At 51.6% G+C, this 23,222-nt stretch overlaps 1 protein-coding gene across 3 annotated transcripts in view; it reads right to left on the reverse strand.

The window, feature by feature from the left end:
- Nucleotides 1–940: 940 nt before the first annotated feature.
- Nucleotides 941–23,222, reverse strand: part of LOC120828905 (dedicator of cytokinesis protein 3-like) — a 35,322-nt gene continuing 13,040 nt past the window's right edge. Inside the window, exons 7-54 of one of the 3 annotated variants that reach the window (XM_078082392.1) lie at nucleotides 23,074–23,158; nucleotides 22,120–22,161; nucleotides 20,711–20,865; nucleotides 20,514–20,595; nucleotides 20,274–20,334; nucleotides 20,041–20,188; nucleotides 18,983–19,071; nucleotides 17,589–17,714; nucleotides 15,687–15,811; nucleotides 15,415–15,577; nucleotides 15,174–15,280; nucleotides 14,849–15,020; nucleotides 14,538–14,635; nucleotides 14,142–14,225; nucleotides 13,969–14,069; nucleotides 13,790–13,871; nucleotides 13,238–13,408; nucleotides 12,592–12,784; nucleotides 12,361–12,488; nucleotides 12,117–12,263; nucleotides 11,913–12,011; nucleotides 11,717–11,811; nucleotides 11,508–11,583; nucleotides 11,283–11,383; nucleotides 11,138–11,196; nucleotides 10,887–11,035; nucleotides 10,699–10,784; nucleotides 10,558–10,584; nucleotides 10,376–10,471; nucleotides 9,980–10,040; nucleotides 9,786–9,879; nucleotides 9,086–9,234; nucleotides 8,076–8,162; nucleotides 7,875–7,979; nucleotides 7,491–7,632; nucleotides 7,177–7,343; nucleotides 6,315–6,401; nucleotides 6,054–6,233; nucleotides 5,872–5,955; nucleotides 5,657–5,773; nucleotides 5,440–5,561; nucleotides 4,868–5,003; nucleotides 4,668–4,749; nucleotides 4,460–4,575; nucleotides 4,301–4,385; nucleotides 3,912–4,034; nucleotides 3,711–3,793; nucleotides 941–3,327 (exon numbers count right to left, since the gene is read on the reverse strand). In XM_078082392.1, coding sequence (XP_077938518.1) covers nucleotides 2,686–3,327; nucleotides 3,711–3,793; nucleotides 3,912–4,034; nucleotides 4,301–4,385; nucleotides 4,460–4,575; nucleotides 4,668–4,749; nucleotides 4,868–5,003; nucleotides 5,440–5,561; nucleotides 5,657–5,773; nucleotides 5,872–5,955; nucleotides 6,054–6,233; nucleotides 6,315–6,401; nucleotides 7,177–7,343; nucleotides 7,491–7,632; nucleotides 7,875–7,979; nucleotides 8,076–8,162; nucleotides 9,086–9,234; nucleotides 9,786–9,879; nucleotides 9,980–10,040; nucleotides 10,376–10,471; nucleotides 10,558–10,584; nucleotides 10,699–10,784; nucleotides 10,887–11,035; nucleotides 11,138–11,196; nucleotides 11,283–11,383; nucleotides 11,508–11,583; nucleotides 11,717–11,811; nucleotides 11,913–12,011; nucleotides 12,117–12,263; nucleotides 12,361–12,488; nucleotides 12,592–12,784; nucleotides 13,238–13,408; nucleotides 13,790–13,871; nucleotides 13,969–14,069; nucleotides 14,142–14,225; nucleotides 14,538–14,635; nucleotides 14,849–15,020; nucleotides 15,174–15,280; nucleotides 15,415–15,577; nucleotides 15,687–15,811; nucleotides 17,589–17,714; nucleotides 18,983–19,071; nucleotides 20,041–20,188; nucleotides 20,274–20,334; nucleotides 20,514–20,595; nucleotides 20,711–20,865; nucleotides 22,120–22,161; nucleotides 23,074–23,158 — 5,809 coding nt within the window. In that variant the 3' untranslated portion in view covers nucleotides 941–2,685. Of the gene's footprint in view, nucleotides 3,328–3,710; nucleotides 3,794–3,911; nucleotides 4,035–4,300; nucleotides 4,386–4,459; nucleotides 4,576–4,667; nucleotides 4,750–4,867; nucleotides 5,004–5,439; nucleotides 5,583–5,656; nucleotides 5,774–5,871; nucleotides 5,956–6,053; nucleotides 6,234–6,314; nucleotides 6,402–7,176; nucleotides 7,344–7,490; nucleotides 7,633–7,874; nucleotides 7,980–8,075; nucleotides 8,163–9,085; nucleotides 9,235–9,785; nucleotides 9,880–9,979; nucleotides 10,041–10,375; nucleotides 10,472–10,557; nucleotides 10,585–10,698; nucleotides 10,785–10,886; nucleotides 11,036–11,137; nucleotides 11,197–11,282; nucleotides 11,384–11,507; nucleotides 11,584–11,716; nucleotides 11,812–11,912; nucleotides 12,012–12,116; nucleotides 12,264–12,360; nucleotides 12,489–12,591; nucleotides 12,785–13,237; nucleotides 13,409–13,789; nucleotides 13,872–13,968; nucleotides 14,070–14,141; nucleotides 14,226–14,537; nucleotides 14,636–14,848; nucleotides 15,021–15,173; nucleotides 15,281–15,414; nucleotides 15,578–15,686; nucleotides 15,812–17,588; nucleotides 17,715–18,982; nucleotides 19,072–20,040; nucleotides 20,189–20,273; nucleotides 20,335–20,513; nucleotides 20,596–20,710; nucleotides 20,866–22,119; nucleotides 22,162–23,073; nucleotides 23,159–23,222 lie in introns of all 3 variants that reach the window. The other 2 variants (XM_078082388.1, XM_078082385.1) reach the window with 2 other exon arrangements.

Below are 23,222 nucleotides of genomic sequence, written 5' to 3' on the forward strand. Positions count from 1 at the left end.
GCATCGGCCTGTGGAGGAGCCTTTCATCCCCTCCTCTGCTTCTCTTTTCTGCGTCATGGAAATGGCAAACACGCAGAGAGCCCCCACCCTCCACCCGCCATCCTCCACCCTCCACCCGCCACAAGACGTCTGAGGAAAACAGGCACGGTGGTAATCAGCTGGAGTCCAACAAGTAGCCACAGCATGCATCCCTCCACACACGCATACGTGTATATATAGATAAATAAATATAAATAGCCTTCAGTACATCTAATTAAATAAACAGATGCTTGGAGATCATATCGTCTTATTGTGCTTTGATGAGGACTTGAATGCAACGATATCAAACTTGTGATTTTGTGTCCTGGCTGCAGGAACTTCTAAGTGGGTCACTTGCGCCACCTGCAGGCCGCGAGTCACCTGCAGGCCACGAGTCACCTGTAGGCCGTGCGTGGCCTGTAGGCTGCGCGTCAACTGCAGGCCGCGAGTCACCTAAAGGCCACCGTCTCCTTCACTCTCTGTGAACAAATATACTTAAACTGCAGCTGGATGATCAAATATCAAAGGGTGGAACAAAACATGCTGTATTTGAATGTCAGAGAACTCGAACCAGCGGTCACTGCGGGAGACGAGGCTTCCTGGACCAAGGGGCTGTTTCAACATGCTCACACACACACACACACACACACACACACACTCATATATTTTATGAAGAAGTTATAATTGAACATGCATATTGTTATATTTAGAAACCAAATACTTTTGGTACGTTAAATTGTGAAAACCAACCCCAAATAGATCCTTATAAATGAGTAATCGTCCTCTTTCAGTAAAACACACACACACACACACACACAGCATTGGTCCCCACTCGGCTGCAGCGTGAGTCGCCGCGAGGCCGGCGTCCTCTACGCCGCTCCACCAATCCCAGCCCAGCACGAGGTCGACAGGACGCGTTGGCGCTGATAAAAGATTGTCTTTAATGTTTGGCATCGTTAATGAATTCCGTACCACAGCAGTTATGGGAGTAGGAAAACCACTTTTACAACCAAACACAGTTTGATCATGCTAACACCGTATGTACAGGAAAGCACATTGAAAAGTGTATAAAGTATTTATATGAGAAGACTCAAAGTCGAGACACGGTCTAATGGATTTGTCCTTTTTCAAACACTGATTATAGATATTTATCAATTACACTGATCTCTGGAGTACACGTATATACACAAAACGACAATAAAACTTTTTCGGGGGCGTCTGCGATAATTCTCAAAAATATTTCACAATACTGCTGTATGTACAATAACAGAATTTACATTGAGAAATTCTATTATACGTATATTCCGAGCACGGCTCCATCGCCAGTTATCCACCCGTGTGACGACGTGCAAAGCAGAACCCTCCGAAAGACGTCCACACAACCGATGATCGCACATTACAAAAATAGATGTTGTCCACTCGGCTGACAACGTGATGTACAGTAACACAAAGAATCCACCTGCGGAGAGAAAAAACAAACCCCCAAACTAAACAACAAAAACAGCAGAACAGAAAACAACCAGGAAAACGAGTCATTGTTAAAATATTAGCTATATCCTTCCGACCCGCCGCCGCCGCGCCGCAGTAAACGCTCTCCCTCAGAAACACGTGGTCGGCGCTCCGAGGAGGGAGGAGAGCGGCAGACGTCAGCGCTACGAACCCAACAACGGCCTGAAACTAAAGCGGGACCAAACCATACAAAACGCCACGAGCTAGATATCTTCTATTGTGTTTTTGTTTGTGTGTCTTTTTTTTGTTTGTTTTGTCTCTTCGAGGAGCGTCGAGCGAAGGGAATGAAAAGGAGCGGACGGCTGTCACCGAGATGAGCTTCTCACGGTCCAAAACTGCATTCCAGTGCACTTTAAGGCAGGTGGGCGATTCCAACGCCGTCCGAGTGTGGGCTCCTCCTCAGGGAGGGGGGGGGGGGCAGAGGGGGCGGGGGGGGGGGGGGTGAGCCCCTCCCTGCTCAGGACAGCACACAGAGAAGGACCAAGAGGTGGAGACGGGATGGTGGTTGGAGAGTTTTCCTGTTGATGAAACATGGTCCATCGTCTCCGGGTGTCTTTGTCACATTGACCCTAAGCCACATCAAAAAAAGTAAAATAAAGACTCCCCCCTCCCTCCCTAAACCAGCCCCCCCCCCCCCCCCCCCCCCCTCCCCTCCTACACCAAAAGAAGACAGCGTTGCAGATTGCGCAACACAAATACAACATCGGATCCGAATACATTCACGGAGGCTTTGGGGGACGTTTCACGTCCCTCGAGGGTCCGACGAGGTGTTTCACTATTAAGGAGCACTTAACAGTGTTTTGAAAAACATAATGGACATAAGCCTTTAAAAACACTATAATGTATTCTGTATTATTATTATTATCAAAATAAGGATTGGTATATATGAAGCGGAGGGGTGGGAGCAGGAGGTCCAGAGCTCCTCCTGCACCTCGGATCACGTCGTGTTTCACAAAACGTGTCGTCTTATTATTCTCAGATGAACGAAAAACAAAAACATGCTCACAGACGAGTTGTACCACTTGTGTACAATCAATTTCAATCTGTCACGTCGGCCCGACGCGCTTCTTTTTTTCCCCTCATCGAGGATCCCTCTGGTCTTTTCCTTCATCTGCACTGAATCAACCCCCCCCCGGACCCTCCTCCTCCACCTCCTCCTCACTGGGCCTCCTCGTGCTCCTCGCTGATGCACTGCTCCCAGGGGTGCTTCCCCGCGTCGTCCCGGTGGCCGTGTGGCGAGTGGAAGATCCTGCGGGGCAGCGGGACGGGCTGCGGCGCCAGCAGCTCCTCCTCGGGGATGCAGCCCTCCCTCAGGTAGGGCTTGGGCGGCACGGCCGGCGGCTGGGGCCGGCGGTAGGGGATGTGGTGGGGCCCGTGGGCGGGGGCCGGGTGGTGGTGGTGGTGGTGGTGTTGTTGTTGGTGCGGCGGCGGCTGCGGCGGCCCGTGGGAGTGGACGTCCAGCCCCGGGTGGGCGTGGGCGTGCGGGTGGCTGTGCGGGTGCGAGGCCGGGCTGCGGTAGTGGAAGGGGCGGACGGGGTCCGCCGCCTCGATGTCCGGCCCCCCGTAGTGGATGTGCAGGTAGGGGGAGGCCAGGTAGTCGTCGGGCGGCGACCACAGGTGGCTGGGGAGGGGCTCCAGGGCGTCGTTGCGGATGGGGCCCGGGTCCGGGTACTGGCCGCCGAAGTTGCTCTCGCTCAGGGAGGAGACGCCGCTGCTGGCGCTGCCGGAGAGGGTGGAGTTACTGCCGCCCAGCGCCGACTGGGGGCTGGTGGGCGAGCCGGGGATCGGGTGGAGCGGCGACTGGCGAGAGAAAGAGTCAGAGAGTGAGCGGGCGCACCTCTACTCGCGCTGCCTTCACGTGCCGTCAGAAGCGTCAGTAAAAGAGCAACGCGGAGGCACTTGAAGGCGGCTTCGTGATTAGAAGTCGCCCGCCGGGGGGGGGGAGGAGCTTCTGTGAAAACCGCTTTGCCGTGACAAAAGAAAAGACTGCAAATTTTGTTTTTCCCAGAAGCTAAGTTCACAATTTCATCCTCATTGCTTCATCTATTTGTGCAAATGTAGAAAAGTAGGAAGGAAAAAGAAGAGGAGAGCAAATTAAAGACGAAGGCAGGAGGCAGTATTGCAACACAGCCGTCGTATATATTCTGTGAGCACACGTGTGCAGGCTTGTCTCGTTGCGGTACCTTTCGAAGGGAGCGGACGGGCAGGCTGGGGGGGGGGTCGCTGTTCTGGTGGTGGAACGCATCGCAGTGCATCAGGAAGTGCCCTGTGAAGTGAACAGTCGGCATGAATCATCAATTCATGCATTGCATCGAAAAAAAAGCTCTCGCAAACCCAGCCTGCACCCTGAAGAGGCCCTGAAGCCCGTAAAGAACCGGCACTACCTGTGGGGAAGGACCTGGGGGGCACGGGGGGCATGATCACACCTCCAGCAGAAGCCGGCATGTAGGACATTTGCTCCCTGTTCTCTCCATCCAGACTCCAGCTGCTGGCAGCGTTAGGAAACACTAGGGGGGGGCAAAAGAGTCAAAGTCTCAACGTCTAGTTTCAAGTGTTCTTCAACACGCTCCATTTAGGGCGGGGCTTCACAGTGATTGACAGGTCTCTTGCAACATTAACCCTTTAACGGCGTGTTTGCAGTTCATTAAAAGTTATTTGTTTGTTGCCTAGCGACGTCTCTGTCGTACTTAGCTCCGCCTTCTCGTGTCACGTTTGGTTGCAAAAAAAAAAACAAAAAAAAAAACCACGATGGAGACAATTTGGGTTCGGTTACCTTTCTCTGGTGGGTTCGTGTGGGGATCCGCACACGGCTTACAGGGGCTGATTTGCTGGAGTAAGGCACGCTGCATGTGGTTGTTCTGTAACGCAGAGCGTGTGATTACAGGCCGGCAAGCGCTCTCGTTTAGCGGCAAATCCCACCTGCACAGCCCACCTGTCCGTTCTCCGCCGTGTTGTAGTACATGGAGCTGTTGACCCTCTCGCGGTGAGACGGCAGCAGGATCATCACCTCCCGGTTGTGCTTGGCCTTGTCGGGCAGAGACGGCGAGCCTGGACGGACGGAGACGGACAGAGTGAAAACGAGGACGCCGGGGGGCTCCACGCACACGTCCGCCCGCCCGCTGGCGCGTTTTCTCACTCACCTCTGGCACTCGACGGAGCCGAGTTGATAATCTGGGACGAGTTGGAGCGGATGGAGCTCAGGCTGGAGGAGGAGGGGCTCGGCTGCAGAACCAAAAACGCGCTTTTTAATCGGACAACATCGCGCGCGTCTCCGCACTAAATCAGCAAACAAGGCCTCTCGGAAACACGCGGCGACGGACCTCCCGTCCGCCCGTCCTACCTGCATGTGTGAGGCGTCCTCGGGGTGCTCCCCCATCAGGCCGTCGGTCATTATGACGAGGTTTCCTGCCTCACTCGACGTGTGGGAGGACAGGGAGGACGACGAGTGACGGATCGAAGCCTGAAGGCTCAGAGGGCTGCGGGGCGGACGATAGAGACTGTGAATCATCTGTCTGCACGTGTTCATGAACGTGTGTGTGTGTGTGTGTGTGTGTGTGTGTGTGTGTGTGTGTGTGTGTGTGTGCATCATTCTAGAGAAGAGATTTCTATCTGTTACATATATTCATACAGCAATTTGCATTCAAATCGCCTTCCACCGCTTTAGATTCTAATATATATATAAGGTAATATCGAGGCCATTTCTCTCCCGTTCTGTGTCTATTTATTCTTTCCTGTGCTGTAACAGTGTGGCAACATCTTGCCCAAATGCATGCTGGGATAACCCCAAACATCCATGAAATGGACGATCAATTGAGAAAATACTTTTAATTTGAAAAGCTGATCTGATCCTTTCATCTCGAATCCCGGGTTAAGATTAGAGGTGTGTGTGTGTGTGTGTTGTGTGTGTCTGACCTGTGTCTGTGGATGAGGCGGACGCTCTCGGGGCTCATGTGGCTGTGGGAGGAGAGGACGCCTCTCGGCGAGTTGACCCCTTGGCAGCCCGCGGCGGCGAATCGCTCCACGCCGGAGACGCCCTGCTGGGACCCAACCATGTACTGCTCTGAATAATCACCCTGCTGCCACCAGCGCCACCAGCGGCAGCGGCAGCACCGCCACGCTCACTACTCACGTGATGTAAGCCCGTCCTCATCATGTGGAACTGGTCCACGAGCTTCTTGTGCAGGGGACGCATCTCCGGGTGCACCAGCTTCTCGTGGACGGCCAGCCCCACCCCCAGAATGTGCACCTGCTCGCGGGTGGAAAAACAAGGCAGAGCAAAAGAGCACTGAGGAGGACGCTCACGCGAAACCGCCTAAATAAAAAAATGTCCGAGCCGAGCCCGACCTGCTCCTGCATCAGGTCCTTCAGGTGCGTGATCCTCTCCGCGTCTTCCGGGTGGCTGCTGATGTAGTCCTTGTCGAAGAAGGCCTGTGGTGGCAAGAGGGGGAGGAGCCAAACGCTCACGACACCGTTTCACACGCGCGACACATTCAACGTCTCAGTTGTGCGCGAAACGCGGCCCGAACCTCCTGATATCTGGCGATGCCTCCGTTGACGGCGGCGTCGATGACGCCGTTGAGGCACATGCTGAGCGGGTTGATGTTGCCGTGGTGCTGCCGGTGTTGGTACTGGCTGATCAGAGTCCGCAGCTCCTGGGTCTTATTCTCCACCACGTAGATGGCGTTCTCCAGGGGGCTCACCTCCATCTGCAGGCAAACACACGCACCATGTGACCAAGGACGTGTGTGCGTGTGCGTGTGGGTGAAGCAAAAAGAAGACTTCCTCACCACTTCCCTCCTCTCCACCTCCGCCCAGCGGGAGATCCCGGGGAGAGGACGGGAGAGGATCAGGGTCGTCCTCTCGATCCACAGACTCTGTGGAGCAGAGAACAGAGGCTGAACCACGTCTGGCAACGTCAGGGAGGCCTGGTGGAGGACACGCGTGTGTGCGTGTGGGGGGGGGGGGGGGGGGGGGGGGGGCTCAGCGTGGCGTGTACATGTAGGTCAGCTCAGTGAGGTGCAAACATCCTGATGTGGTTTCTGTCAGAGGGAGCCGTTCAGTGCTTCCAGCTCCTGAGGATAAAGAGTTGCTGCTGTTCTCTTTATTATTCGGGCTCCAACCAACGATCAATTTATCAATAAGTATAAATATATTCTTTTAAATTCTCGAAGACTGAATTTACCTTCGCTAAACACTAACATCTAAAGTAATGTTGGCGCTATACAGAAATATTCAATAAACAATACAATCATTCAATATAAATGTTGATAAATGAACCGTATCCATCGGATGACAAAAATACTGAACCTGTAATTCAAAAGGATTTCTGTGATGAGGATGATGATGATAAAGAAGATCTCAGCTGTAATGTGTAAGTTCATCAGGATGTAACGAATACTCATGGAAACAATTCACAGGTTGTGACATCACTGGGACTTTAGTTGTAATAGTATCTGTGTTTGAAGGATCGGGGGTCATATGACCCGACGTCGCAGAGGATCAATTCTTTTTGTTTGAAATCTTTAATATCGTCATTCCAAATTGATTGCCGATGCTCTACTCCCATTACGTCGGTCTGTTGCGCTTAAAGCCCCTTTGGAGGAGTTAAAGTCTCGTCTTACATATATATATATATATATATCAGCGTACCCTGAACTCGTTCTCGCGGTCCTTGGGCCCCTTGTGGAAGGGCCGGTCGTAGTGGAAGCGGCTGACGTTGTTTATGCGGTAGAAGCTCTTGATCCTCTCGGGCACTCGCTCCAGCTGAGGCACGTCCGAGATGTCCGACACGGGCGTCACCGCGTAGATCTGCAGGTCTGCGGGGACGAGTGTCAAGGAAGCGACCGAGGGAGGAGGAAACGCTGACGGAGGAGCTTTCAAACATCTACATGTGTCACTTTCTCAAACTGGGGGATTTACGACCAACGGTATTAACAGGAAAGAAACGGCTGGCGGCGGGATACACTGAGCGTCGCTCTGCAGGATGGTGTCGTCGGGTTGGTTGGGATGCTGCATGGCGATGGCTTGTGGAAATTCTCCCAGCATCCTCTGCTGGAAGTCCTCGAGTCGTTCGTAGTCGTAACCGCGACAGACAAACTCCTTGTTCTGCAGAAAGAGACCACGGACGAATTTATTCCGAAACATCGCACGTACGTAGAAACGCAAGAAAAGAAATGGATAGAAAAGTCCTAATACAGAATACACGCCCATTATTTCCTCTATTTAAGGAAAGATTTAACCAAAAACATTGGCGTCCCGGTCAGTTGGAGAGCCGTGAGGCCCAGAAGCTGCAGATTCAGGTAAGCAGTTGCAGTCGCGGGACGACATAAATCAGGAGGACGACTGACCCGGAGGAAGAAGGGAAACTTCCTGCCGTAGAAACCCATCCTGAAGAACTCCGGCTCGATCCTCTGCTGCTCGATGATGTTGTCGTAATACGCCGCCTCCATTTTCTGCCACGGAGCGACAGAGAAACACGGCAGAGAGTCACGATGACGGAGCGAGCCGAGGCCCGAAGTTCGCGGGCGCCGCGCGGGAGATCCACTCACCCGGATCCAGCTGAGGCTCTGATAGTCGTACAAGGTCTCGTACTGGAAAGCCAGCTCCCGGCAGAGAGAGATTCCGTATTCCCAGCACTGCGAGGTCAGAGAGACATGAGACGAGGGGAAGGAAATTAGCAATCAACCTGAGCCTTTCATCGGGGGGGGGGGCTGTTTTAATATTGTAAAGGTCAGAGCTGAAAGTAGGAATATTTATGATCAATAATCTGTATACAAAATGTTTTTCCATCATTTTCTGACAGGAAGGATTTCTACATGATGTTAAATGATAAAAAAAAGCATTTACCAATAACACAACAAAAAGGCCAACTTGAATTATTCATAAAATTTTCTTTAATCCTAGTTAAAGACAAGTTTTCTATAATAGTGAATAACACCTCATAACTCATAGTTAAATAACATTTTTAAATGAAAAACTTTTATACTGTAGTATATGGAGACGTACTTCGCTACCACAAACGTAGTTTATTACGCACACAAATGAGTTCTGATATCGAGACACAATTAAAACTTTGAGAAAGCAAAGTGGGAGACACTTTGAAGTGGGAGACAGCAGGAAGTGGGAGACGGCAGGAAGTGGGAAACGGCAGGAAGCGGGAGACGGCAGGAAGTGGGAGACGGCAGGAAGCGGGAGACGGCAGGAAGTGGGAGACAGCAGCAAGTGGGAGACAGCAGGAAGTGGGAGACGGCAGGAAGTGGGAAACAGCAGGAAGCGGGAGACGGCAGGAAGTGGGAGACGGCAGGAAGCGGGAGACAGCAGGAAGTGGGAGACAACAAGAAGTAGGAGACAGCAGGAAATGGGAGACAGCAGGAAGAGGGAGACGGCAGGAAGTGGGAGACGGCAGGAAGCGGGAGACAACAGGAAGTGGGAGACAGCAGGAAGTGGGAGACAACAGGAAGTGGGAGACGGCAGGAAGTGGGAAACGGCAGGAAGCGGGAGACGGCAGGAAGCGGGAGACGGCAGGAAGCGGGAGGTGAAGCCGTCTCGGTGCACTTGCCTTGCCCTTGTTGAAGTAGTGCAGGATCTTACGACTCAGGTTCTCCTTTCGCTGCCACTCGCTCTGACACGGGTAGTGGAGGAAGTCCCTCAGGGGCCGGTCCTCCCACTGCAGCAGCTCCCAGTACAGCAGCAGGGTGAACGCCGCCTCTGAGGGGGGGTGTGGGCACAGGTCAAAGGTCACCAGAGTAAAGGCCTTTCCTCTGCTGAACCGTTTAAGTTCATTAATCCGCTATTGGCTTCGTCCTGCTCCGAACTGACGTCATTACATCGACCGTTAAAGATCAATGAACGGATTGATAGAAACTGATAGTTTCAGGGAGCAAGGACATGTTAATTCATTGTTGGTAACATTGTGTATCTATTTACTTACTTACTGTCCATTGAAATTGTTCTTTAGATATTTGACCGTCTTTGCTGTAAAAACTGTGATAATAAATAAATACATTTTGTAAATATTTAAATTTGTTTGTAAATATTTAAATAAATATTAAACTGAGAGTCGATGAATCGATCGACTGAAAGAGTTTCTCCGGGTTTTTTTTAAAGATGTCTCAGAAATTGTGATGTGGATTTTGTCTTATTTGGCATGAGTGGCAGCTGTCAAATAAACAGTAAAAAAAACTATATATATACACATATATATACATGTAAATACTTCTTCTAGAGTCACAGGATCACAGGAACAGAAGGTGTGCTACCTGTGAAGTCCTCTGCCTGGAGATGCAGGTCGCACAGCTTGTGGATGTAACGGATGTACATGTCCTCCTTGTTGACCTCAGATTTGTAGAAGTTCTGGGGTTTTATGGAAAAAAACAAATCGAGGGTTATCCTCGTCTTTTATGTGTGGAATTGTTCATGAAGGAGTGTAAAACCACAGCCGCCCACGTCTCACCATGAGGTTGACGGAACCACCAATCTTCTTGTTCTCCATCTCGTCTCCTTTCATGCAGTCCCTAAAATAAAGACATTTTTTTCTCGTTGCTCTGTGATTTGACGGAATGGATAATTTCCTTTGATTTTAAATTTCATCTTTTTCATTTTAGACTGAAAATAGTTAAGAAACACATGCTTGTCTGTAAACCATCATAACAATCTACAATAAAGGTCAGTATTTTAAGGAAATGCAATTAACCGCACCTTCCACTGTCAATGTCCTGAAAATATTTCAAAATAAAAGCCTTGTGTTATCAATAGAGGGGAGATAAGCTAGATGCTTTTATTTGTTTTGTAATATGCATGAACTTGTTGAATGAATTTTTAAAAAAAGGGCAACTAAATCTCATCACACCTGTAATCCAGCAGTCGCTCCACGAGCCTGGTGACCGACGTGACGAAGGAGATGCCCGTCTCCCTCCAGGTCTCCTGCTCGATCTTCTCCAGCAGGCTGCACAGAAAACACACATTCACGCCGTCACTAAAGGGGACGAGCGCAGCGGGTCGGCACATGCGAATGGTGTCGCCACAGCTCACCTCGGGTAAGGACCAAAGAGCTGCGTCCTGCAGGGCGACCGCCAAGCAACACGCACACGAGAGAGGAACGTTAGAGGGGGGCGGGGGGGGGGGGGGACACACAACGCCACTCCGCACACCACACACAGGTTAGATGCTTACAAGAGGCTGAAGAGCTCTCTGTGATTATCGTCGCCTTTCCCATCCGACACCATGCTGTCGAGCTTATCCATAAGCTCCGCCTCCACCTGCACACACAAGCACACGCGCGTTGCCAAAAGATGTGAGCGCGTTCCTACTGCGTCTGGCGGCACCCGACGTTCGCAGCACAACGACGCGGCGGCGGCGACCTGTTTGAAGTTCCCGTTTTTCCTCTGCTCCCAATCCATCATGTCGTGGAAAATGGGGATCATGATGTTTCGGACCTCGATCTGCGGCACCAGGGTGACGCCGAGGAAGGGGCCCATCATCCCCGGGATGAAGTGGGGCTTGTTGTCGCCTGGACGATTCACAGACACCGGAAAGAAAAAAACAACAACCCTGATATAAGTTGTGTGTGTGTGTGTGTGTGTGTGTGTGTAGTTCGGGTGGTGTGACGCACCTAATTTTTGCCACATGCTGAAGAGCTCGTAGGCCATGGTCACGCGCATGTCTCCGTGCCTGAACAGAGAGGACCACGCGTGGCGAGTCAGTTAAGACACCTGCATGGCAGAACGCATCGGGCTGAACATCCGGCTGTTCCTTACTTGTCCAGGACCTTCTTCCTCTTGGCCGGGCCGAGCGCCTCCAGCTGCAGACTGGGCTGGTTGATGTACAGCACGGTGAGGCTGAAGAACGAGTTCCACACCTGAGACACACACACAGCACAGCACAGGCGAGAGTGAATGCCGCGTTACAACTCCAGTCGCAGAAAGTGAATGATGCAAAAGCGTCACATTCCCAGATGTTCACACACACACACACACACACACCTTGAAATCAAAATCGGCCTCTGAGAAGTTCTTGTGCAGCGCCGGGGACAGGAACTGTGTGGTCACCACGATGATGCTGCAGAAGGCAAACGTTACAGCGTCAGCTCACGAAACACCCGCAACACAAGCTTCCCCTTCAGAGCGGGACGAGCTGAGGCGTCCGATCTAGCAAAGAGCGCCAGCGTGGACGCACAGCGCGAAACACTCACTGACTGGTTAGAAGCCTCATGACGCTCCAGTCGCGAGGGAAGATGGTCAGTTTCATCAGGTTGCGGAACACGCAGAAGATCTTCAGCAGGAACTCCTGTGGAGGAACATAGCAAGAAGGCGTAACGGCGCTTTAAGGCGCGTGGCGAGCAGGGGGGCCGCGGCGTTGGCGCGCCGTGACTCAAGAGGCTTTCACACCTTCAGCTCCTCTTTGCTGTGGAAGTTGTTGAGCAGATGGTGGAAGTGGAGCTCCGTCATCTGGCGGAGCAGGGAGAGGAGGCAGGAGACGTACTCGCCCTACGCGAGGGGGGGGAAAGATGGCGGTTAGAGGCGCGCGGCGTTTGAAGCGGTGAATCGGCTCAAACGCCTCGGGAAGGAGGCGCGCCGAGAGAGGAAGCTCACCGTTATCTCGGCGGTGCACTGGGGACAGCGTTGTCCCCTGGCCGTCTCCACCGAGTGAGTCTTGCTCATGATGGACAGCAGAGTCTGCAGCAGCACATCCAGGAGGCTCTCCACCATCATCTCCACTTCCTCCTGAACAGAGGACTCCTGAGGAAACACGGAGATGCACACGGAGATGCACAGGAAATTATATCTATGTATATCGCGTCTCCTTCTGTGATGCACGTCTTTAAATGAACACTACCATGGAGCTGGTCTTGATTATGGAAAAGATGCTGGTGAGGATCCCAGAACAGATGAGCAGCTCCCTCTGCTGGCGCAGATGCAGGTGGATGTGATGCAGGACCACCGGCAGCAGAATACTACGAGACTCTGAGGGGCGGAGACGGGGGGGGGGATGGGGGGGGGGAGGAAGAGTGAGGATGAAGCCGTAACTAAAGGCGGCCGTGGTTTTTTCGGTCAGCGACGGCCTCACCGGGGAAGAAGAAGAGGCGGCTCTCGACTGTGCGAGCGATGGACTGCAGTTTGACCACGTCCATGGACTGGCCGATGTCCACGGTGCTGGGCATGCTCCCCAGGGTGCCCCGGACGTATTCGGCCACCTCCTGAACGGTGAACATCTGCAGCAGCTCATCAAATATATCGGGGAAACTGTTCAACAGCGCTGCCTGTGGGAGGGGAGGAGGAGGGGCGGGACATTAAAACACGACACAGATCCAAAACGACATGAAACCTGTGAACCCGTCTTCCGAGAGCGCCGGGATCTCCAAAGAGCAAAAACTGTTTCCATCTAAAGCGCTGGCTGCAGATCAGTTACCCACAAAACATCTGCTGCGTGGAGGAACCAACACAGGGGGGCGCTCTGACTTACTGAGACGGACGAGAGCCCAAGAGGCATGACCACAGAGAGGCATGCAGCTGATCACACCCCTAAACTGACCGCAGCAAGACAGGGACAGAAATGCACAGAATGAAACGTGGTAGAAATGAAGAAAAAGTCAAATCAATCACGAGCGCAAAACAAACGGAGAAATAAATGAACGGTGGACCGTGAATTTAAAATGAAAACAAAGACGGATGGATAGGAGAGGAAAGCAAAGTTAAAGGCGGCGGTGTCCGACCTGCGTGAACACCAGGTTCTCCGAGCTGCGGCCGTCCAGACTGAGGACGAAGCGGATGGACTGGAAGAGCTCCTGGACGCTGGCCCTGAACTGCTCCTCCTCCATGCCGCAGGTGGCCCTCGCGTAGAGGATCCGGGACTGCACGATGAACTTGAACAGGTACTCCAGGGCCTGAGGGGGCAGGCGGGACGCATTCGCTCAGCGAGTCGTTTGTAAAGAATTACGATGAGTAAGCAGGAAGCATGAGAAGGAAAAGTTCCTCAGGTGGTCTCATCAGAGAAGACAATTATAACATTTGCACAATGAGGATGTTTTTTTTTGTTTTTTTGTCATAATTACTTCCTCACAAAAGGTGATTAAGCACCAAAGAATCCCAGTAATTTCCCACAGCAAATCAAACTATAATAATTATAATACCAATAACACGGATAATAAACGGCACTGATGCACAAAATGCTTTTCAAAGAAAAAGGTTCTTGTTGTGGGCGCCACATAAACCCCGCGAGTCCCCCCGGTTTGCTGCTAAAGGGAGGAGGTGTGCGTGACCGTTACCCTCATGGCCTCCTGGATGTGGTCCTGTCGGATGACCTCGGCCGAGCGGTCCATGTACCACTTCAGACATCGGATCAGTTCCCTGCAGAGAGACAAGTTTGAAAGGACGAGAGTCAAAGCCCGGGGCGACTTTGCGGGCGTCTGAATTCAGATTGTTGACGTTTGCTTTGTTGTCCCACTTGTACGCCAGAGCTCCAGCAAAGTGGTTCTGGATGTAGGAGTCCATGACGGGTCGGAAGTGGTAGAACCGGCTGTCCCTGAGCAGGTTGATGATGAACACCTGGAGCACAAACACACATGTAGATGTTCACCTCACCGCCACACGTACGTGCAGCTGCTCTCCTTCTCCTACCAGTGACTGGAAAACCAGCGGTCCATATTTATCAGTGTTGTCGTCCAAGAGACAGAAGAGCGTATCCAAGACGTCCCGCAGGAACTGTGGGGAGAAGAAGGGGAACAGCACACGACACGAGCGTCATATTCAAGGCCTTTAATAGAGACAAGAGGGCTGAACATCCCACAAAACATAATGACAAAAGATATTTTTTTTAATTCTGAGGTGATATTATATTCTTAACGGCATCAAAGGTGGTTTGCAAAGTGAAATAATGAAAACATGAACTGTGAATATTAATACAAATATAAGACAAACACTGTAGTTTCACCTGTTATCCATAAAGTCACACTTAAACACGCACACACGGAAGGTAAATACACAGCGACGGATAAACAACGTGATGAGAGCGACCTTCACAATCTCCTCTCCGCTGATCTGACGCAAGCGACCGAGGATGTCCAACACCCGGTCGGGGTGAGCCTTCCAGTTCAGCAGAGCCAGGAGGTCCACTGGGAACAGAGGGAGACCGGAGGCAGGTCAGCCGGGGTGGAGCCGGGGCGATGATTCAAAATGACCATTCATGTATTGACTCGTTATTGAGCTGCTAGAGAACACACTTCATATAAAATGTCTCATTTCACAACAGAAGATTCCGCCTCAGGGGGGGGGGGGGGGGGAGTGGAAACAATTAAGCAGAGCAGCGAGTAGGATGCTCCATTAACCATTTTGTGTGAGCTTGGTGGAGCAGAGTATGGTGGAGACCCAGAAGGTTTCTTTGGGGCTCCTCTGGAAAGGCAGGTTGGCCGGCAGGTTGGGGCAGCTGTTGAAGTCCTCCTTGCAGCAAGGCAGGCTGAGGTACAGGCCCTGGTTGCTGAAGGTGGCGCTTTCATCGCACTGGTGGGGGGGGGGGGGGGGGGGACGGGTGAGAGACACAAACACTGTTCACGCGTTTCGGTGAAGCAGAGCCGACAAGACGGACGGTGAATTGAATCCCACGTCCTCGGACTCGGAGGCAGAAAATGTGGGAGGGCAGAAACCTGCAGGCACCTTGTACACATACAGCTCGTGGCTCTCGTCCGACAGCGTGGTCCCGTCTTCTCTCATCAGAGGAGTGAACGCAAAGCCAAACAGTTTCTTCTCTCCTTTGTCTTTAGCTGAGAAAAAAAAAAGAAAAAAGGGGGAGGAGGGGGGGGGGGGAAAGGACCGTCATGCATCTACCACGGCGTACCCGCACAGCCCAAACCGCCCGCCGCCTGCGTGACCCCCCGACCCCGCCGAGGGGACTCACTGGAGCAGTGCCTGAACTCGAAGCGCAGGTGGGAGCCTCTGAAGCGATCGATGGGGATGGGCAGCTTGACCATCTCGCTCCAGCGAGGGCCGTTGTTGTGGTAGAGGACAAAGGAGCGATACTCGCTGCTGCTGGGCTCCCCGCTGCCCAGACTGATGCAGTCCTGAGGGCAAAGAGAGACACAGAAAGGAGCGTTTTCGGTGAGGACGAGTGGGTGAATGGAGGGTGGGGGGGGGTTACATTGATCGTGACTCGTGAGTCGCGTGTCGTACTTTGAGTGTGTCCCCGTCGGCGTAGAGCACAAAGAGGGTGACTTCGATGTTCTTCTGGACGCTCTTGCCGCCCCTCTCGAACTCGCCGCGCTCCAGGGTCAGATACAGGTCGTTGCGCGTGTCGCCTGAGACAAATCACACGGGACTTCGGTTAAAACGCCAGCGGGCACACGCGCGGCGCCCGCGGCCTACGGGTCGGCCCTCCTGGAGTGACGTCGCCGGGAGGAACTTAAGTTGGGAACAAGATGTTTCCGAAGCGTGAGTGTGTTCTTCCAGTTGCAACAAATTTGCACCATCCGCCAGGTTTAGCTTTTGTGCTCTAGGCCTCCAAGTATAAATTAAGGAAAGAAAACATAAAACAAATAGTGAAGATTTACTTGGTGGAGAATTCCATCTGCTTCTCTTTTGGATTAATCATTTTGAACACCTACAAATAATAAGGAAACTAAACAACAATCAAAATTAAATTAAATTAATTCAATAAAAAAAGTAGTCAAAACTTATAGAGTCCAGCCTCTAAATTACTATTGTAATAAATTAGAAAATTCAATTTGGGCCTAAGACGAAATTCAGGTTACATAATTCAATTCAATTCATTTTATTTTGTATAGCCCAAAATCGCAAATTACAAATGAGGGCCCTACAGTCTGTACACATACAACATCCTCTGTCCCGAAACCCTCCATCGGCACAGGAAACACTCCTTCCAAGAGGGAAAAAGAAGGGAAGAAACCTTAGGCAGAACGTCAGAGGAGGATCCCACTGGATGGACAGACTACAATGGATGCCATGTGTACAGAACGAACAATGTATAATACACGCAATTCACGCACGGAATTGAACATGCGTTATTGAACGCAGTGGCATGCATTCGATAATGAATGCCACTGGGATTGAAGGCTGGAGCGACGGTATCACAGTTAGCAACGCTGACGATCGCGTGCCGATCCGGCGCCCTCTAGAGGCCGCGGCTGGAGACAGCAGCACGGCGACAGACGTGGATGAGCTGTAAGGTAGCGCTCAGCCCGACGCCTCGCCGATCAACTGCGAGCGGTCAACATAAATTAAGGCCGAGACGTGCGGCACGCGTCGCCGTTCCCGACGACAGGGCAGCGGACCCCGGAGCGCCGGAGCTGCCGCGCCACCTTCTGTCAGGTCAGCGATCAATGCGATGGATATCGGTGGCAACAATGGAGGAAGACATTGCAGTTATTTATAAAATCAGATCATGGTTATTTATATCCGAGTCATTTCCTTGGGGACAGATGAGTCACCAGAGGTGATGTCGGGAGGTATTTCAGGCCAACTGGAGAGGAGAGGAACGGAGAGACGGGAGGATGCACGATGTTATCTGATGAAATGTACCAAAATAAACACACGCCTCTGCTTTTCTTTGAGTTATCTTTGAAGACCTGTGCTCCTCATAAGTTGCTCGGCGCCTGACCTGAATCCAGCGGTGGAAGCAGAACCAGCAACAAAATCGATCCTGTTAATATCGATCAATAATAATATATATAATAATATTCTTTTTCATTGGCCACGATAAATTGCTTAATGGGATCGTTTTCTTCCAGGAATAAGGGCTAAAAAGTGGAATATTCTGTGAACGTAAAAGTACGGGATGTGTGAGTGACACTTTGCTCATCGCCTGTTGTTTCGGGTAATTATTTTGACCTCTTTGACCTCTTTGAGCCTCGCAGAGTCGTTTAAATGAAGCAGTTTAGAAGAAGTTTAGATGACTTATCGTCACCTGACAAGAGACACGAGGCCACTTTGTGAAAAGGTGGAATCCCGTCAGCTTAATGTTTTAACTGAACAGTAACTACACATGTATATCGTTGTCATCCGGCCCCCCCGCAACCCCCCCCCCCCCCCCTCCCTCATCACCTGCTCTCTCCTCACCTGGCAGGATGACATCTGGGAAGCCCAGTTTGCGCGTGAGAGCCAGAGCCCTGTTGAACACGGCCTGGTTCTCCCTCCTGATCTGCTCCAGCTCACCTCGCAGCAGCTGCAGGGAGATGATGAGGCCTGGGGGCAGGAACGGAGGAGGGGGGCGGGGGGTTGGAGAGGGGGGGGGGGGGTAGTTTAAGAGGAGTTTAAGTTAAGACAGTGAAGGATGGATGAGGAAGACAGACGGGAGGGACGGAGGGGCATTAAAGAGGACATTAGTCAGAAGGTGTGGGAGGACGAGACAGACCAGAGTGAGACGTGATCAGAGGAGAAGGGAGGGAGGGAGGGAGGGAGGGAGGGAGAAGAAATGGTGTCGGGGAGCTACGCAAAGGAGCGAGATGAAATCAAAGCCACCACACAAATGTGGCGACAGATTGTTTTGCAGGAATGAGTCACAAATGAAACAGCGAGCTGCTCATAAGAAAAGAAGAAGCATTGGTGGATTTCTCCGCGGAGCCATTTTGAAAAACTCCACAGGAGACAAAAACAAAGTCACCTGCTCTACTTTTTCACAGGAGCCGAGGTGATTATTATCACACACAGCGCCTGGGTGGGTGGGGGGCATACTGGGAAATCATTTTTATAAACTACTGGTAGATGTTCGTGGGGATTGTAATTATCAACAGAGACGCACTTTTGATAAACGTTGCTTCATCATCTGACAATTTTTATGCAAAACTAAAAAGCCCAATGTGAATATTTGGCTGAAGAACGTCATTACGGTACTTTGCACAGACCCGACTCTGCATTGAGTAAACACTGCGCAGCCTTTTCTCTCCGGTGACAATATCGATGCTTCTCTGTAATCGGTGCTTTTGGAACGGAGCTGCAGCCAGAAGTCGATCAGCTCACCGGAGGACGATTCCCGTTTCCTCGGCACATAAAAAGTGCTCACGCTTCTTGTTTGGACTACAAACACAAACGGTTTAATTAAGCGTTTTAGAGGGAGGGGTATTTCTTGCAGCTTTCTTTCGATTCCTATTCAGCACGAGAGCGCTACGGATATTTTGTCCTTGCTAATGGCGAACTGTCCCTTTACACGTGTGAACTACTTTAGTGGGACAGTTATAATTAATGCAACTTTATCTTCTCATGGTATCGTGTGAACTTCTTTTTCTGAGCAGCTACAATTCGTTTATTTTGTTTTGATTGTTTTTTAATGTACTCATCAATAAACACTAAAACAATATCCAGTTTTATTAGAACCGACCGTGCTGGCAACGATTAACAGTTGACAGCGTGGGAGTGTGTAACGGAATAAGAATCTCACAATCTGCAAAGAAATAAGAAATAAACATGGATGGAACTCGTTAAACTCAAACCTGCAAAAAGGCGGAGCGGTTTACCGTAGTTGGTGCTGGGAGCGGAGTACTTGGTGTTGGACTTGCGGATGATGTTCTCCTGAATCTGGTGCCACTCGTTCTCGTTGTTGCACCTGGGGAGAAGAGACGAGTCGGGGAGGGGGGGGGGGGGAGGCGTTAACAGCGCGGCCATTAGCGAGGCCCAGATGGAGGGAATCGGGATTGAGTGCACGGGGACCACATGAACAGCATGTGTCCCAGAGCCGATTTCCTCCTGGAGGAAAAGGTAGCGAGGGAGGGGGGGGCACTATCAAGCAGCACATTAGCCCAAACGTCACAGCTCACTAAGCAAACCTGACAGCCCGCTCTCCACCAGCCTCTTTCATTACCGCCGGCCCGAAGGCCCCCGGGACGGCGCGGGCGAAACGCGCGGACTGGAGCGTTATGGGAGCCGACAGTTTGGAGGCAGCTCGCCGCTGAATCACCGCTCGCTTCCTTTCTTTGGGGAGGGAGGGGGGAGCTCGTCGCCTCAGCGCAGGAATCCAATGCAAAAACCGCAGCTTTCTATTCCGGAAATCTTTATTTCACACCGAGCTGTAAAGTTATCCGGGAAACACGAGCCACACACACACACACACACACACGCGCGCGCACACGCACGCACGCCCGTCGGGACGGCCAAGTGACCTCCGACCCTGCAGAGGACGCTGAGGAGGACAGCGCGGACGCGCGCGGAGACGTTCTAGCTGTCGACTGACAAGAGAACATGCTGAGCTCGGCGTTTCTTTGTTTTTCTCTTTCCTCGACCTCTGACTCCGTTATCTAAGTGTCACCTCCCCTCCTTCCTCCCCTCCTTCCTCCCCTTTCCGTCTCCCTCCTTCGGCGTAGAGGAGTGGCCCTCGGTGGCGGAGGCCCGGCAGAGGCAGCCGGATTCACGACGCGCCCCCAAAGTGCCCTGCGACTCTCCGTTACCGTCCTGCGCAGAACGCCCTCATGCAGCGCATTGGCCTCACTGACGTAGATCCTTCAAGTTAGAAGGTAAAAGAAGCGATCGTACTTTTGCAATTGCAAGCAAAAGGTCAGCGGAGTTGTGCGGTGCTCACGTGTAAACTTTGAGCACGAAGTCCTTCTCCTCCTTGAGGTCCGTGATGGTGTGGAAAACGTCACTCATGGCCAGAACGGCGCAGCCGTACGGCCGCCTGTACTGCACGTGAGGGGGACCTTTCTTTGAGTCGTTCAGCAGCATGCGGCCTGGCGGCGAGAGAAGGGGTCAGAGGGCACGCGAGGAACAAAGCGGGGACAAATGGCTGTTCTTAAGAGCCGGTGTTTCATTTACCGGTTCTGATGACGTGTGCAACTATGTACAGGTCCCTCTTCAGGTCCTTGCTGCTCAGGTCCTGAAGAGAGACGCCAAGAAATACACAATAATATCAATGTGAATACAAACGCAGAATTAAGTAATATATTCATGTATATATTAAGTGTAACATTTCCTCCTCCTATTCCTGATTCTGACAGCTGGTTAAACTCCTTGGACGGATCTTACTTCATTGCGTGTGTCACATTTCGGCGTTACCGTGAACAGGGCGCACAGGCGGTCGACCTTCTCCGGGTTCTTTGGTCCTCCGTTCTTGTTCAGCTTCACCATGAACTTCTCGCTGGGGAGGAAAGAGGCGAGTTGACAGTTTTCAGAGCGTCCGTGGGGCCGCGGGGGGGGGGGGGGGGGGGCGGGGCCCGCGCCTCGGGGCCCGGCCGGCCGCTCGCCGCGCGTACCTGATCTGTTTGGCCTCCCGGGTGTCGTACAGGGAGAAGAAGACGTCCGCGTCCTCGCTGATGCTGTTGTACGTGAAGCTCTTGAGGTTGATGAAGAGGTGGTGCGACACGGGGACACGGCAACCGTCGCCGTGCCGCTGTCGCGTGCTGTCGCCCTGCGGAGCGGAGAGGAACAGTGACTAGACGGGTCCGTGCCGCCGCTTATTATTATTTAACAGATCAACGGGGGGGGGGGGGGGGTCTGTGACAGGTGACCTATTAATAGATAAATGCTCCACAGTATTTACAGTAGACCAAGCAGACAACAACAAGAAACGATGAATGAGCGATGTTGGGGAGGTGGGTCATGTGACGCGGTCATGTGACGTAACCCTCCGTTTATAAGTATGTACGGCTGCTTTAGAGGAGCTGTCAGTGGTTTCGCCTCCGTCTCTGTTGGTCTGTGAATCGATCGCATTTCCCTTTGAGACTTTGTTATTTTAGGCTGCCTTAAAAACATCTGGCCTGGGACAGATGTTAGCCTCTCTGGCTCACTTACAGTACAACTGTTGATGGGTGTGAATTGTCCCTGCAAAGTAAAAGAATACATAAATGAATAAAAGGTTCTAATGAGGATGTGCAGCATTTAGTAGTATAGTGGTAGTATACTATACTATGTAGTATAATGGTAAAGTATTCAGGGTGAACATGAAATGCTGCAAATGGAAAAAGGAGGTTTAGCTTTAGCGCTGCGTTTCAATGTCGCAGTTGTTGCGACAGCTTTGTGCCGATCGAAGGAATAATTGGATATTTTGTGAAATCCACAACTTTGGTCACCGACAGCGTTGAATCTTTGTTTGTTGAACGTTGCTTTTTGGAAGCCAACGTGTTCAAACGTCTCACTGTGGATAAACAGGAGACTGATTTGTCCCCCTGAAACCGAGCCACGCTAGCTTTGCTACCCGTTTCCAGTCTTTGTGCTAAGCTAACCAGCTTGTGGTGGCAGCTGAGCTTTTGCAGGCGTTCTGTCAGTGGATGTGAGTTTAACTGGAACAGTGAAGCTTTACGCCCACGGAGCCGGAATTATACTGTATTTTATCCTGAAATCAGCCCAGTGTTTAACTCAAGCTGAAGACAAAATCAGCAGTTTTGAATTGTCAAGCTTTTGCATCATCGCAGCGACTGGCCTGCACTCGCGTGACGCGGGGTACTTTGTTTTTGAGCGATTGTTTTTGCACTCGAAAAAAACACATAAAAGCGATGTTGAAATGTGCAGATTATCTTATCCGAACAAATTGTGTAATTATCATAAACGCTCGTCAAAGCAGCCGATGGCGTCTTTGTGGGGACCAGTGTGATGCAGACCAGCGTTCATTACATCCACAGTGAGAAGCACAACATGAGGGGCGACGAGGCTCTGACGACGATACCTGGCTTGTGCTTTGCTGGCCGCAGTGTCTGCTGGAAACGTGCTAAAAGAGAGAGAGAGACGAAGGGCAAAGAGGTCATTGCACACACCGCCCACGCGGCGCCGGACAGACGCACAAGCGCCAACCGCAACGTCCTCCGCTCCGCACGGGCCGCTGAGTCGTGACCGCGAGGAGGAAGATATAGAAAATAAACGTGAGCGAGTGGGAGAGGAGAGGACGAAGCCGGTACCGCCCACACGCACACGCACACACACACACACGCACACACACACACACACACACACACACACACACCTCTCTGAACTCCTCTACCTGAAGAGGAGACAAAAGAAACCAGAGTGGATCTCCCTCCTAGATCACAGTCGCATTATCACATTAGATTTCATAACACCTGCGCTGTAATCGCATATTTCTCAAATTGTATCCGCTTCGGTTATTCTCCCGTCTCCACCTGTGTGTATTTGTTAGAAAGCCCGATATCAATGAAGTACATTGGAGGCATTGTGTATTTATGGAAATACGTCACTGGTCCGGCTGTTGCATTGCAGCGTCAGTGAACAGAATATGTCGTTTATAAAATAAGAAATGCATCTGTATGCGCTCCTCCAAAGCCTGAGCCGTGGCTGCGCGTCGGTGCAGCAGCAGCGAGAGCCACGTGCATGCCGGGAGAGGGACGCGCTCGATGCGGCGGCGGCGTGGAAGGTTGGATAATCGCCACGTTCTTATATGTAAAAACAGGCCGTGTGACAATAAAAGCTCCCAGTGGGCCGAGCCAGCTTTGCCTGAGTCACCGCGGTAGATACATGCGTAGCTTATGCATGCATGCATCACAATTTAATTGCATTTTTGTCCCTCTCAGGATGCCCACTTACGTTATTAATTTATTGCATTCAATAATTCACGGGGTGAGTTTGCACAGCATGCAGTGGATGAAGGCTCCCCGCCCCAACGTACCAGTTTGTGCAGCTCCGATATGCTGATCTGATCTGGATCCACCATCTCAAACTCTTTTCTGGGGACAAGGTCTAAGCCGAGGTGCCTGAGGAAGGAAGGATTAGAGGGCGTGAGGAGACACGGATCAGAGCTTATTAAAGAGAATGAGC

Source organism: Gasterosteus aculeatus, chromosome 2 (assembly GCF_964276395.1).
Source record: "Gasterosteus aculeatus chromosome 2, fGasAcu3.hap1.1, whole genome shotgun sequence".
NCBI lineage: Eukaryota > Metazoa > Chordata > Actinopteri > Perciformes > Gasterosteidae > Gasterosteus > Gasterosteus aculeatus.